The 13,925-nt window shown below is 33.1% G+C and overlaps 2 protein-coding genes across 4 annotated transcripts in view; one reads left to right on the forward strand and one right to left on the reverse strand.

Annotated features, from left to right (window-relative positions):
• The window catches only part of LOC143912184 (uncharacterized), a 62,204-nt gene extending 52,125 nt beyond the window's left edge, over positions 1-10,079 (forward strand). For 2 of the 3 annotated variants that reach the window (XM_077431422.1, XM_077431423.1), the window contains 5 exons: positions 4,748-7,412; positions 7,529-8,229; positions 8,312-8,645; positions 8,721-9,099; positions 9,172-10,079. In XM_077431422.1, the coding sequence (XP_077287548.1) occupies positions 4,748-7,412; positions 7,529-8,229; positions 8,312-8,645; positions 8,721-9,099; positions 9,172-9,580 (4,488 nt within the window). In that variant the 3' untranslated portion in view covers positions 9,581-10,079. The remainder of the gene's footprint in view (positions 1-4,747; positions 7,413-7,528; positions 8,230-8,311; positions 8,646-8,720; positions 9,100-9,171) is intronic. The other variant, XM_077431424.1, reaches the window with a different exon arrangement.
• Positions 10,080-11,030: 951 nt separating this feature from the next.
• Positions 11,031-13,828, reverse strand: Sfxn2 (sideroflexin 2). Its single transcript, XM_077431440.1, has 8 exons — positions 13,723-13,828; positions 13,305-13,473; positions 13,057-13,227; positions 12,664-12,865; positions 12,513-12,591; positions 12,219-12,432; positions 12,090-12,137; positions 11,031-11,907 (listed from the first exon to the last, which is right to left on the reverse strand). The coding sequence occupies exons 2-8, from the start codon at positions 13,457-13,459 to the stop codon at positions 11,796-11,798; spliced, it is 981 nt and encodes a 326-aa protein (XP_077287566.1). The 5' UTR covers positions 13,460-13,473; positions 13,723-13,828; the 3' UTR covers positions 11,031-11,795.
• Positions 13,829-13,925: the final 97 nt, after the last annotated feature.

The raw sequence follows: 13,925 nt of genomic DNA on the forward strand, positions 1-13,925 counted from the left end.
AGTGATCATATCTAACCATGTCATGAATCATGATATGGTTAGATACATTGATAATCGTGAGACACTTTCTCACATCTAGTATTAAGATAATCCAGAAGATCTAAATTGTAGCAAAGCTATTTGTAAATAAAAACATCGATTCTTTTTCTCAAATATGTATCTACATATGCATATAAAATATCATGACTCATGATATTTTATATGCATATGTAGATACATATTTGAGAAAAAGAATCGATGTTTTTATTTACAAATAGCTTTGCTACAATTTAGATCTTCTGGATTATCTCAATACTAGATGTGAGAAAGTGTCTCACGATTATCAAAGGTCGTGAGCCCATCGCCGTTCTAATATAATCCAAGTAGTTGTTGTAAGTAACACTAAGTATGACTACGTATGATTCACTTCTAATATTTCTTGGAAGTGTGATTTACTTCATTAGCGTAACTTACCATTACGCATCGTTGTCTTCCACAATCTGACCGGTAATAATTTTCGCCAAAATGTCTGCGTTTCGCGGTGCTTCTGGTTTCACACTTTTCGACATAAACATTCGCCCGTATTTTGAGCATCGTAAGTGGTATACACAAATCGACGACCCCGACTCATAGACCAACTTATCATACTTATTTTCATATCTGACCGTTCAACCGCGTCGTTATTTTCGCTCTGATGACTATCAAATTGTTAGGTGGCTACCGAGATTGGTACCGCTGTAATGCATCAAAGGAAATTTTCGTTAATTCTATCGTCGAAAATATATTAGGCACTTGAAGACGTTTCAAGTGCTTCTACATACTGGTCTGGTCTTACTCACGTCGTTCCAAATTGTACCACTACAGAATTGACTGTTCCGTTTGAAAAATTTAAAAGTTGATCTTGCGTGTGGGGTGTTTGCTCTAGACACCTCGGTTCCCATGGATCTGGAGATAAAAGAGCAAAAGGATAAAGGATTTCTGGTACGTGAAGGAATGCTGTTGAAGGAAGTTATTAGCATATAATTTAAGGGTTCGATTGGGGTAGCCTGTTCTCACATATACAATATTGATGATCAATTTGCATTTTTAACGTTAATATATTATATACTTATAGGTAGTCTATGTAATTATTGTGCTGGCACGTATTTACATATAAACAAAATGATCTAGAATGTCTTTCATCCTCCCTATGTTCTAATTTTACTGTAGATATTTATTTATTTAAAGTTTGGACCATTGTAGCATTACAGGAATTCCTAATGCGCCACAATGGTCAAAAATATAACAGAAAAGAAAAGAAACAAAATAATAACTAAAGAAATTAGACATAACAAAAACAAAACATTGTATTGAAACAAAATATAACAAAAGTATTGATCATATTTATCACCTAAGTATTTTTTTATGTATACTGTTTTCAAGCTTAGGGCAAAACACACAGCAAGGAACGTCGACAAGTTCTCCTATATTTCTTCAAATATGGGATACACCGTTATCGATCACTGTCAAGCAAGGACAAATACAAGGATACAATTTTACCCAAAACACTCCAGGGGGTAATTTTGGGAAGGTGCGTGCTGGGCGTGCCATGAATCTTTGCAAGGCACGCCACATTTTTTTCGCACGGTTAAAAATATCTAAAAAAACCATGAGCCACGTTCATCGCGGTGTATTTTCGCCCTTATGCACTGACTAGATGTGAGGTTTAATGTGGTTTGGGTCTAGCGTTGTCTACATTATTCATACCACTGTTCAAATTGAAATATCAACCACTTGAAGCACTGCTGTCTTTTTTTGGAAGCTCTCAACTTTGACTGCTTCGGTTCACCGAAACGATGAAAGTTACGCGTTTCTTTTGTGCAGAGTTTCTCTCGCGTGCGCCAAAGCAGAATGGTCTCTGGGTCTGCGCTCAGTCGATCACGACAATCCCTCTCTCTCCACGACCCGCCATTATGTAAAATATAGCACTATCGAGAGTTGAGCATGCGAATTATGTACACACACGACCGTAGAGAGTGAGTCTTCGACGTCCACAGCTCCAGAGACGATCCGTGCTAAATCAATAAGTGTTGGAGCACGCGCGTCCAATGCCCCGAGACGAAGTTCACGCACGTATTAATATTGCTGGGCCACGAACTCAAATATTTGATTTATAATAGACCAGGATATTGGAGATGTAAACATTAATTTACACACTTGTTCTCACTGCATGAAGTTTATTTATGGCAAATCGATTTTGTTGAAAATGTGACCATAATAAACTTTCTCACGCTTCTTCATGCGTGCAAACTTTCTCACATGCAAAAATGTACCTAAATTTTAGAAAATAAATCGCTCGTACTAATAGTGCTGTTTGTTATTTAGCTTCACACCCACATAGAGATCAAGATTCAATTCAAATGCCTCAATTAGATAACATGTAATTTCATGTCAGCTTGACGGAATGGCGCCAGCTAATAGGTTAATTCGTGAACGCGTCGTCTGATCTTGCCCTGATCTTAGGGACATTTCGATGACCTTTTGCTTTGAACTCGTTAAATTGTCTAACAATTGCTTACACTACACTACTATAAATATTAATTTTTTAATATAATATGAAGAGCAATATCACATGTACTAAATCTATAAAAATATGAATGCTATTTGTTGATTCAAATATATTATATATGTAGTTTTCAATTGCAATTACTAGAAACATTACTAAATTTTGTTATATTATGTCATGGTACTTCAACTTGGACCATATACGGTTTTTGGAAGGGGTCAGAGTTTGGAGCTAAGAGGACCCCATACAAAATTCAACTTTCATCCATTCTAGCAACATGGGTAATTCGACTAGCTTATATTATGTACTTATATAAAGAAAATCTTTGAATGTTCTCGGAATGCTTGAAGAAAGGTAGCCGAAAAGAATTCAGAATCAGTATACAAAATATCAATAAGGTGACCCGGTATTGGAAATCGTTTTGAGAAAGATTGGAATTACAGTGATAGAGGAAGCATATTCCAAAATCAATGGAAGAAAGGGTCGACTATACCTAATAAATATGCATGATCGCGCCCTCGGGCAACTTTTTCTAAACACCCTTAGAAAGAACTTTCACCTTTGGCGCTCTAATCTAAAATTTTGAATGGCTTTTGGCGCTCTAATTTTAAATTTTAAAGCGTCTTTGGCGCATCGTTCGGCGCCCTAACTTATTTGGCGCCCTTGGGCGCCGCCTATCCTTGCCCTCCCCTAAAACCGGAACTGATGTTGGTACATACTCTTAAACACAGTTGTACATAGATAAGGGGAAAGAAAAAATCTTTAAAAATTTTGCTTTCAGTACTTTTAGAACTGTGTTTTAGTCAAAAAGACTATTTTTTTTTGTTTATATTTGGTTCGTTTAGTTTAGTTGCCATTTTCATGTTTATACTAAACAATTGGAAGATTTTCTGAAAATTATTTTACAAGGCAGTTTATTGTAATTCGTTTGACACAATTATGTACGTGGGTGATTCACTAAATCTGGTGAATATGTCGCCTAGAGTGTGGCGGTCGTCTCGCCTATGTTGATTTTGCATAAATTAGCATATTCATGAGGCCATCGGACGCTTTACCGTCTTGGGCTATCGAGCCGATTCCCCGAACTGGTCGATCACATTTTGCACAAAACTCCTATCTCACCATTCTTACAAATCGCATTACACAATCGTTAATTATATATTTGAAATTTTATATTATATCTATAATAATTACATATTTTAGTCCAATGTAGTAACCTAAGCGAACGGTATAAAATGTAAAAATACAAATCTACATTTTACCGGTGTGAAGATCACTTTTGGAGTAAATTTTCTGAGGTCGTTCACATTTCAACCAGTTTTATTTATTCAAATCTTAAGTGAAAACTTTCACGCTTACAAAATTGTCATATTTAAAAAAAAAATAGAGATTGAATATATTAATTAGTAAGTGAAAGTACATTCTGTATTAATAATATAATTTGGCATAATAGATGACACTTTCAAACTTGGAGGATTATAAAAACTTTCGATCAAATATGATTAGGCAGGATTAAATAACATACACACATTTCCAATTCCAAAAATGGATCCTTATATCTAAGTATACCTGCATATATACCCACTCACTTCCCACTCATATTTTTATTATATACTTTGTAATTTAGAGGTGACAGTATTGAAATATCAACTGGTTTTAATTATTTCATTAAATAATCAAACTAGGTATAGGATAAAATCTGAATAATATATCATTTAATTAATAGGTACGGATTCATATATAATTTGTCTATTAAAATGAGCATTTTGTACCCACATAAAATTAAATATTATTGTTAACATTTTCAAGGCATGGAATTGATTTGAATGCCTGCTATCACCAACAATACAATATGTGTCAAGTGTTTCGGTTTTTTCACACGGTTTCCTGGTCATAATTTGCGAGACCCTGTTGGTGACCTCCCATCTTGAAAGTAATGACAGTGAGGCAAACAATGGTGGGATTTTTAAATAAATTACCAGTTTGAGCTTTGTTTTTTGTTGTTATGGGTTTACGCACTTATTGATTTTATTGGTATTTTGTATGACTGTTAAGGAGTTGTAATAGTTTAAATGCACATTTATTATCTTAAATCACCACCTACCTGTTCTTTAGACTTCCATCAGTGTTTTCACAAATAGAATAAAACCAACGAAGCTATACATTTTCATGTACAATTTTGTATTAAGTTATTCTAATGGGTTTTTTTATTTCTTATTTCAGAATGCTGATGGTTTAGTGACGAAAAAATCTCGAGGAAAGATGTCCGGCGTGTGCCAAGGATTTGTACAAAATGCTTGGAAGAAAGACTTGTGCTCGAATTGTTTTAAATCAAAAGACGAGCACACAGAGAACACAACTCAAAAAAATGGTTACTTTTCTTCACCATTTCAAAACAAAACAAACTTCTTGTCAAAATCATTGAAATCATCATCCTCACCTGGTGGTATACTCAAAATTACATCAAAAAAGAAGAACAAGAGGGGAGTTTCGTTCTCGCAAGATGTCTGTCAAGTTATTGGCTACGGTGGTGATATATGGTCTGACGATGACGAATTCGAACTCTCCGAAGACACCGAAGACGATGATTTTATTCCCGATTGCGATGAAGAAAAGGAATTGAAAACCATCACGAAATCAAACACTGATTTCAATTCAGTGAAAGCGAATCTGCTATTGTCGAATGTTAATGGTGAAGTGAAAAAATCTTATACTTCACTTCTTCTTGGTAAGATGCAAACTGATTCTGATGGCAAAAAGAAAACCTTACTTGTGTCTGTCACTCCATTCGGTCATGAGAACACTGTCAAAAGTAATATATCTAAATTAAATGACAAAAAGCCTTCTCCAATCCCGTCTCTTCATAAAAACAAAGAAAACAAGTCATCTAAAGATTATAAAACAAATATTATTTTGAAATCGTTTGTTCAAACTTGTGAACCTTCTATAACCAACAATTGTAGAAAAGATTCTGAACCTGATATATTATTAACAGAAAAGTCCTTACTTGAGGAGATATCAGAAACCTTAGAAAATAATAGAATTAATTATGGTAATAATAAAACCCCGGAGAATGGAGATATAAAGAAAAATTCAGAAATATTCTCATCGAATAATAATAAAATTGAAGAAAACACAAATCCTCAAAAGACATTCGAGAAAATTGATATTTTTGAGTACAAGAAGAATTCCATTAACCGCAATGCTCCAATAAGAAAAGATTCTGAAAAACCAAAAGTAAATGTTTTAGCGAAGCCTGAATTTACATTTTGTAAGATCGATATAGAACCAGTGAAGCATTCCTCAAATAACGAACGGGATCATGAAGTTGTAACTAAAGACTATTCTGTTGATACTATCGCTAAATCTATAACTTCAGACGAGGACTCCTTCAGTAGTAAAAGTGATTCCGATAGCGACGAGCGTCAATTCATTGACCATACAAAGAAGAACGATGACTGCTTAAAAATTTTAGTTTATTCTGAAAACAAAGACTCAGATTCAGATGATAAAACCAGCTCAGACATATCGTTGGATGATATAAGAAAAGTAGACGGCCAGTCAGACTCACTTCAAGATACTTATGAATCTCATTTTCAACCTCAGATTCTCGATCTCCCACCAATCATTCCTAAAATCGATCAGACTATATTTTCTGCTGATGCAAGTCGAGAATTAGCTGGAGAGCCAGATGGAAGAGCTGATCCCGAAGAAATGTCTGAACCACCCGCACTTCCCAGAAGTCCTCCACCTCAAATTGATCCGAGGCCTTCATTCTTACATGGAATGATTAAAGAGCCTAATATGTGTAGACCGATTGTACCTGAAAAACCAAAATTACCAGTCAAACCTTTGTCAGTAATGAAACAGAAAAGACCACAAGCTAATGTACTCCCACAACAACAAGTTATTCTTCAATTACAGCAAACATTGAGTAATTCAAATTCCAAAATTAATACTTTGGATTGTCTTTCATCTAAAGAAGAAATAAACAATGCTAAAAACACAGAGGTGGTTGAAGCAAATAATTGTTCAATTTATGAAGATAATGAAAGTGATTCTTCGAAATTAGTAAAACAAGAAATTAATTTAACGCCAAATAAAAGAAAAGCTCCAAAACCACCACCATCTACTGTAATTGAAGAGTGTTCGGGTAATTTATATCAACGAAATCCCACAGCGAATGTAAAATCGGATTCTCCAGTAGTAAGAGAAAAGGAAAAAAGGGAAAGGGCTTCATCTTGCAGTCCTAAATTTAGACAAAATATTAACCCAAACCCTTGTGGTGAAGTGCAAGTTGTTGAAAAAATTCCAGAACCAGCTCCTAGAAGATCCTTGTCACTCTCTCATGATAATTTAATAGGCGATGACAAAAAAAAGGGTAAACTTAAATTTTCTCTTAGAAAGCTTCTAAGATTAGGATCTTCAAAGGAATTGGACAAAAAAGATCTGAATATTGAGTTTGATCACAAAACTATTTCCAAAAAGGATGAGTTCAGCGAGTCTACTCCTCGACCAAAACCTCGTTTAGTTATCATACATCCACAAGAACTGAATGGGTCTTCTGTGGAAGTCGTGAGGAACAATGCTGATATTATAAACATATCTAAGCACATCAACAATGACAATTTATCAATTTCTGATGGATCCACATACAGCTGTAGCTCAGTAGGTGACAATGAAGATTCAGGCTATAGAGATGTTCACAACAAACCATTGCCTCCTCCGAGGAAGGTTAGCGACGAGGATGTGCACACTGTGGATGGATGTCCCACTAAACCAGCAAGACCACCACCTCCAAAATCTGCCGTACTATTACGACAACAAAAACAACCAGCATGGACAACTCCACCACCTCGTCCGGTCGATAATGTTTATGCAAATTTAGGTAAGCCTAAAAATATAAATTATTGTTTTTAAATTATGTGAAATTAGTTTGTAATTGAAGTATAATGAAATTGTTTCATAATTGTGTATTATATTTATATTTTACTTGTAATTCAGGAGAAGTGAGATCGGCAATAGCTCCTCGTAAACCGGAGAGAACGGCTAGTATGAGAGAGCGTGAAGCTCAATTAGAACTTCCAAAGAAACGGATGCCATCTTCAGATGATAGCGAAACGGATATTGACAATGATTCAACTAAAACAGATGCTTTGAATATATCTATTAGTGATCAACAGAATCATAACTACGATGATGTATATGGTTCTGACAAATATGAGAAGGCATCTGACACTAGTAAGCATAACAGAAATGGAAGCGACAGCGATTATGAGTTTGTCAGTAATTGTACTAGTATTCCAAATAATACAGACAGAAAGTTGTATCCGGTAAATCGCCTGAATGGTACAAAATCGTCTATAAAGACTTCTACGCCTTCGTCATACAGAAAAAGCGATTGTAATATGGATAAGTCGAATGACTACTTAAAAATGAACGGCAATTTTGTCAGATCGACCTCTCTTCCTTATTGCGGAAGCGAGACTGAATCTGAAATATATTCTCCATACAGTTTCTACAGTTGTAACGAAATCACCAACGAGGATAATAACGGTGACTTCAATAACCATTCATCTGTTAATAATACTACCAGTAAATTAAGGGTGAGGAAAGGTAGAAGTGTTGTACATAAAAACTTGGAAGACAACTACGGTGCAGTTGTCATAGCAAATCATGAAGCCTTAGCACAAGTTTTGGAGCAGGTAATATAAAACTTACTATTTTATAATAGGTATGTATTTCAAAACAGTAAAATAATTTTAATCCACTGTAATCTGTCTTAAGGTACAACAAAGTGCCATGATGCAACCATCTTTGAGAGGTTTGAAGACTTGCACAAATCTACGATGGAACGATTTCACAGTGACTTCGGCAATTTCCAAAGGATCCGGCTCCCTCAAAATTGGCAAGAGAATTTTTCACTCGGCTGTGTGGAACTCCAGTCCAGCAGGAGGTGCTGTTAATGTCACTTTGATGCTACTTAAAGAACATATGGCTTCTCAGCTCGTCTCACAGCATACGGTCCAGCCCCAGAACCTGAGCCTCAATGCTGTAACAGAATTTTGTGATTTAGTGCCCTTGCAACAATTCGGTGAAGAAGGCGATCAATTAGTTCAAGGTTTATAATTATTTTTTTTTAATATAAATAATATTTTTAGATTTATTTATATTTATTAGTGTTATTTGATTTCAGCTACCGTAGTCGTATTGGCCCATTCGCAAATGGATACTATTGAGACGTATGGTGAATACTTGAGGAACAATAATCAATTGAGTCCAATGAATACTTTGAAAAGAAATAGCTCTATCGAGAAGGAATCATCACATGAAAGTCAACATGAAGCCACTTTCATTATGTTGCAACTTATTAATGGCTTGAAATGCTTACAAGCTCGAGGAACCGAAGAACTTCCATCATCTCTATCAACGTTTGCCATCAGCAGGGATAGTCAGTACTTGTCAAAGAATCAACAGAATTCATCGTCAATGTCTGAAACTAACTTGGAAGACGGACCACCTTCAATTCAAATGCCAAAAGCAAACAGCTATGGAAGACTTTGCATAGTAGACGGGTAAGTCAATGTCAAATGTAACTGATTTAGAATTAATTTCGAAGTATGTTTTAAAACTTGGTGGTATTTCAGATTGAGTGATGTGAGCAGAAGCAGTATAGCAGTAGAAGAGAAGACGTCCTCTTTATGTGAATGTGCCATAAATGCGTTGAAGTTATTGCTACCCGACAATAAATTGACGCCGCTGATTGAAGATCTACTCAGTAAAGAAAAGGCAATATCGCTCAACCAAGTGAAATCCATATTGGAATTCACACTGTGGGGTCCTTGGGATGTTGTATTGGGAGTGCCGATCAAAGAAAGGGAACTCTCACTCCAGCGTTGGCTTGATTTGGAGCGAGCAACGGTCTTACATGGTCTGGTACGCACCAGGGTGCACCTGAACCCCTTTGAACAGTCACATCTCATGTTTTTGGTGCGTTCTACATCAAAGATGATGTGTGATGCTTCCGTATTATTAGAATCATCCAAAATATATTAAATCATAAGTGTTTAATATTATTGTACATAATACCTTTATATACATACATAGATAGATATTGTATACTTTTATATGTTTTGTAATCGTGTAAAAAGATTGTTTTCTCAATTGTATAATATAATTAAGGTGAGGTACATAGTAACTCAGTGTTTGACCGAATAGACTTGCGTCATTTTGGCGAATTTCGGTTTTGTAAATTATTATAAAAAATGGGGGATTGAAAAAAATGTATAAAGTCAAAGTTTATATTGTTTTATTTTTTTCCATTGAAATCAGAATTCAAACAGTTCGTTTACTATTCATTAACAGTTCGTCTACTCATTAACAGGACGAATCAAATGAAACTATATGTAAAATTAACGGCTTGACATACATAAGTTATGGAATGTTAAATAATGTATAATCTCTGTCGTAAGTTTATTCAAAATGCGTGTAATAATTTTGACATGTGAAAAATGGAGGATATATAATCAAGAGAATAAATATGTTAAATTGAAATGTTTTTCTTTTGTCAACAACAATATACCATATGCATACATACATCCTATTATATATACGTTCATAACAATTTGTATTAATTTACACATTAAAACAATACATATTCCTATACATGAATGACACGAAAGTTTAATATAACCAAGCAATTATTGTGTGATAGTGAATTTGCTAACCATTTTTGCTTTTAACTCATCACTATAGGATTATAACACACACTTTATTTTTATTTGTTAAATAAAATTTGGTTAGCGTGGTTTATACACACTTACTATGCTAAATATAATATTTAAAATAATTAATAATTTTTGAGCAAAAGAATTTATTAACTTAAATAAATTTATTCAAACTCTCGCACACCAATAGTTGATATAATGATTAAGCATACAATAATGGATAATTAATATCAATTTTAATTATATGTATGCTACAATAATAAAAAAAAGAGAGTTTGTTATGTTAATATAAATCTACATATGTATGTGACAGTTTTTAAATATTTTTAACAAGAACACTTTAGCAAAAAATTTGTACATCATATTATCAATTTTTAAAATTTATTGCTGAAAACATATTAAAAATTAAATATTGCTGTGATTCACAACTATATTGCGTTTGAAATAAATATTTATTACTATGAAGTAAATTGATAAAAAAATAAAATGATTGCCAGTAAAACTAAAAACCGATATTGTGGAATTATCACCAGTGAATAAAACTATTATATATAAAAAAAAATATATATATATATATGTATATATATATATATATATATATATATATATATATATATATATATATATATATATATATATATATATATATATATATATATATATATATATATATATATATATGTAAATATAATGTAATTATGTAAAGCAAATTTTGATTATTCAAATTCAACTGCAATACCAATTAAAATGATTTATTTTTATAAGAAATAATTTACAATACTAGGACGAGTATGTTTATTGATCTTAAAATTTTAATTGGAATAAATTAAGAATACAGCCTAAATTAAATATTGTCTTTTTTATATATGTAAGTACACATAATTTGTACTCATTTGTAGTTTTGTTCGTAAGTAACTGTGCTCATAAATTTAAATCACATTGTATGTATGAATCAATAAAACAAACTACAACTGCTTAAAAATAATAAATTTCCAATACCCAAATGAGTGATTTAATATTTCGGAATAAATGGATAAATATTATTAATACATTTACGTACCGTTCTATATATGTATATTTTATTTGTTCGACAACCTAGGAAACGGCCATTAAAAACATAATAATAAAATTTATAAATATACTTATTCAACTATAAAATTGTCAAAAAAATATAAATCATTTAGAGTTATGATCAATTAAATAAATAAAAAATTAAGCATCTACATAAAATTATACATAATTACTGAAAAATAAATGGTTTTGAGGCCATGTGTATCATTTATATAAATGAGGAACAATAATGACTAAGCAATTCGTTTTATGCATAAAACGAGTTTTGATAAAATTGCAATAACTAAAAAAATAAATTTCAATAATCTGCAATAACTTCAAAAACATAATCTCACAGTTTCTATGTTTCTAGCATAAAATTCCTACGATAACAATCTTAACAATAAACTTTTTAACTAGACAATATCCTATATCAACGTTTTCACGTATCAAAATGCTTATTGTCAACAATGCATGAGTAATTAATAAAAGCTCTACAGTCCCTTGTTGAAGTAGACGTATTTTGGAGGATTTCCATTGGTATTCTTCACAATTTCATCATAATTTTCCTTCTCATATGCTTTTATAGTATCAATCGACAATGAACTGAAAAATTAAATCAAATTATGAATATAATTGAATCATACTAAAACGTTAATTTGAGTTAGAACAATGTTATGAAATGATGGCACACACTCAAGGTAAGGTCTATTTTAGTATGAACGTACATATATCCAAGACAGTTTCAAATTACACAAAGGTCTATTATAAGAAATATAAAATCATACCATTTTTGAGGGAAAATAGCGCACGCAGTTGGAACCATAACGGAAAGGCTGCAAATAATCAAAATCAAAATACAACATTGTATAACTATTATCGATCTGTATTATACATATATACAATTTCCAACTCACAAGCAGCCAACCATCAAAGTTTGCATGAGTCCATGAGCCCATTTTATTTTCTTCATCCATTGTTTCGGTTCGAGGCGTTCCATAATAAACGGCAAAACTAGCATTCCAGGAGCGGCCATAATAATTCTCGATGTAGTCACCTGTCCTATTCCTTTGATCGGAGCGATGGTGGATTTTCCAACAATCTTTCCATTTTCATCCATTACATCAACCCCTAAAGCGATAGATATCAATGATCATTAATATTCCATAGCGGATTGAACAACCCAATGTTGTTAACTTTATAAAATGAACCTCCTAAGATTTCCGATTGTCTCATCAGCGGAATGTTGACACAATTTGCAGAAGCCACAGCTACGAACGGTACGAATCTCTGTAATAGAACACACAATTGGTGCATTGATTCAATTTATAATATTAATAACGATGAAAATGCAATACTAACAGCCATTATCGGATTCGTAGCTCTTTTCTGCACGACAAATTTAAATCCAAGAGCAGTAGCTAAAGCTGCACCAGTAGCTGAAGCGTAAGCAACACCCATTTGAGAAGTAGTCAGCGGGGATTGTGCATTACGATTAGTATAATTGACAAGAGCGTTGAACGATTGATTCACCCATTGCCAGAAAATCACAGCCTGATTCGTCCTTTTTAAATGTTATTATATTTTTAATAAATATCATCATCCATGATAACAAATTAATTGTGTTTCTACGTCGTTAATAATGTATGAAAAACAACTGTTTATTAAGATAAGAATTTTTATAAATATTAAGTGGAATAATTAACTTTGAAGTTGAAGGAGATAAAATTATCTTATAATGTTATCAGACCGTACCTATACCACTGAAGCATAGCCCCCGTGATAATCATTCCTCCGGGTAGCTGAAAAGACATTCTTCCAAAGACGTTCTGAAGATCTCCACTATCAGGGTGGAAAGCAGACTCGTACAGTTGTTTCGCACGTAAAACTTGCGATTGAGTTGTACCAGCCGGCTCATTACCAGCCCTAAAAAGCATTGCATTATTATCACTATATCCATAAATCGCATAGATTTACATAAAATCTTTAAAAATTGAGCTAACTTGTAACTTAAATAGAGAGCTTTGGCTTCAACTAGTTCTTTTTCACCGACGAGACCAGAACGTGGATCAGTGATCCACGCGAAATGTTTGAAACGTCCCACAAAAGTATTTTGGTCCCATAACGGTTGGGTAATGTCGATTCTTTCTTCGGGCATATTGATTTTTATATCTGTGGAAACAATTGGAACTCAATTTATATTCAAATCATTATAAATTACAGCTAGTATTATACAATTGAAGCTGACTAAAAATATGAAATGTTGAATAACATTGATAATTGCACACGGCCTTGTTCTTATTTCAGCTATTATCATTGGTTATACTTGCCAATTATTAAAATAATAATATTAATAGTCAATGGAAAAGTTAAGAAATAAAATTTTGAAGAATTTTGGGCGAAGAAGAGAGAAAAACAAACCTGAAGTGAGATTATTAAAGAAATTATCAAATTTAAACAGTCACTAAGACGTACATCCAACCCTGATGAACGTCCAACCGCGACTACAGTCGCTCTTTACATAATCGTTGACAGATGAGAAATTGGCCATAATGTATATTTTATTCCACCATATGCACATCGATGCCAGCTGTTGTAATTACTTTTCATGTAAGCTGACTTAA

The sequence above is a fragment of the Arctopsyche grandis genome, chromosome 5, assembly GCF_051622035.1.
Source record: "Arctopsyche grandis isolate Sample6627 chromosome 5, ASM5162203v2, whole genome shotgun sequence".
Taxonomy (NCBI): domain Eukaryota; kingdom Metazoa; phylum Arthropoda; class Insecta; order Trichoptera; family Hydropsychidae; genus Arctopsyche; species Arctopsyche grandis.

What these genes read in the sequence shown, in the direction of transcription:
- Sfxn2 (XM_077431440.1), bottom strand. Translation starts at nt 13,459, where the DNA reads ATGCCCGAAGAAAGAATCGACATTACCCAACCGTTATGGGACCAAAAT. An exon ending in GCTATGCTTCAGTGGTATAG is followed by an intron (nt 12,866 to 13,056) that starts GTACGGTCTGAT and finishes ACATTTAAAAAG; the next exon opens with GACGAATCAGGCTGTGATTT. An exon ending in ACTTTGATGGTTGGCTGCTT is followed by an intron (nt 12,138 to 12,218) that starts GTGAGTTGGAAA and finishes GATTATTTGCAG; the next exon opens with CCTTTCCGTTATGGTTCCAA.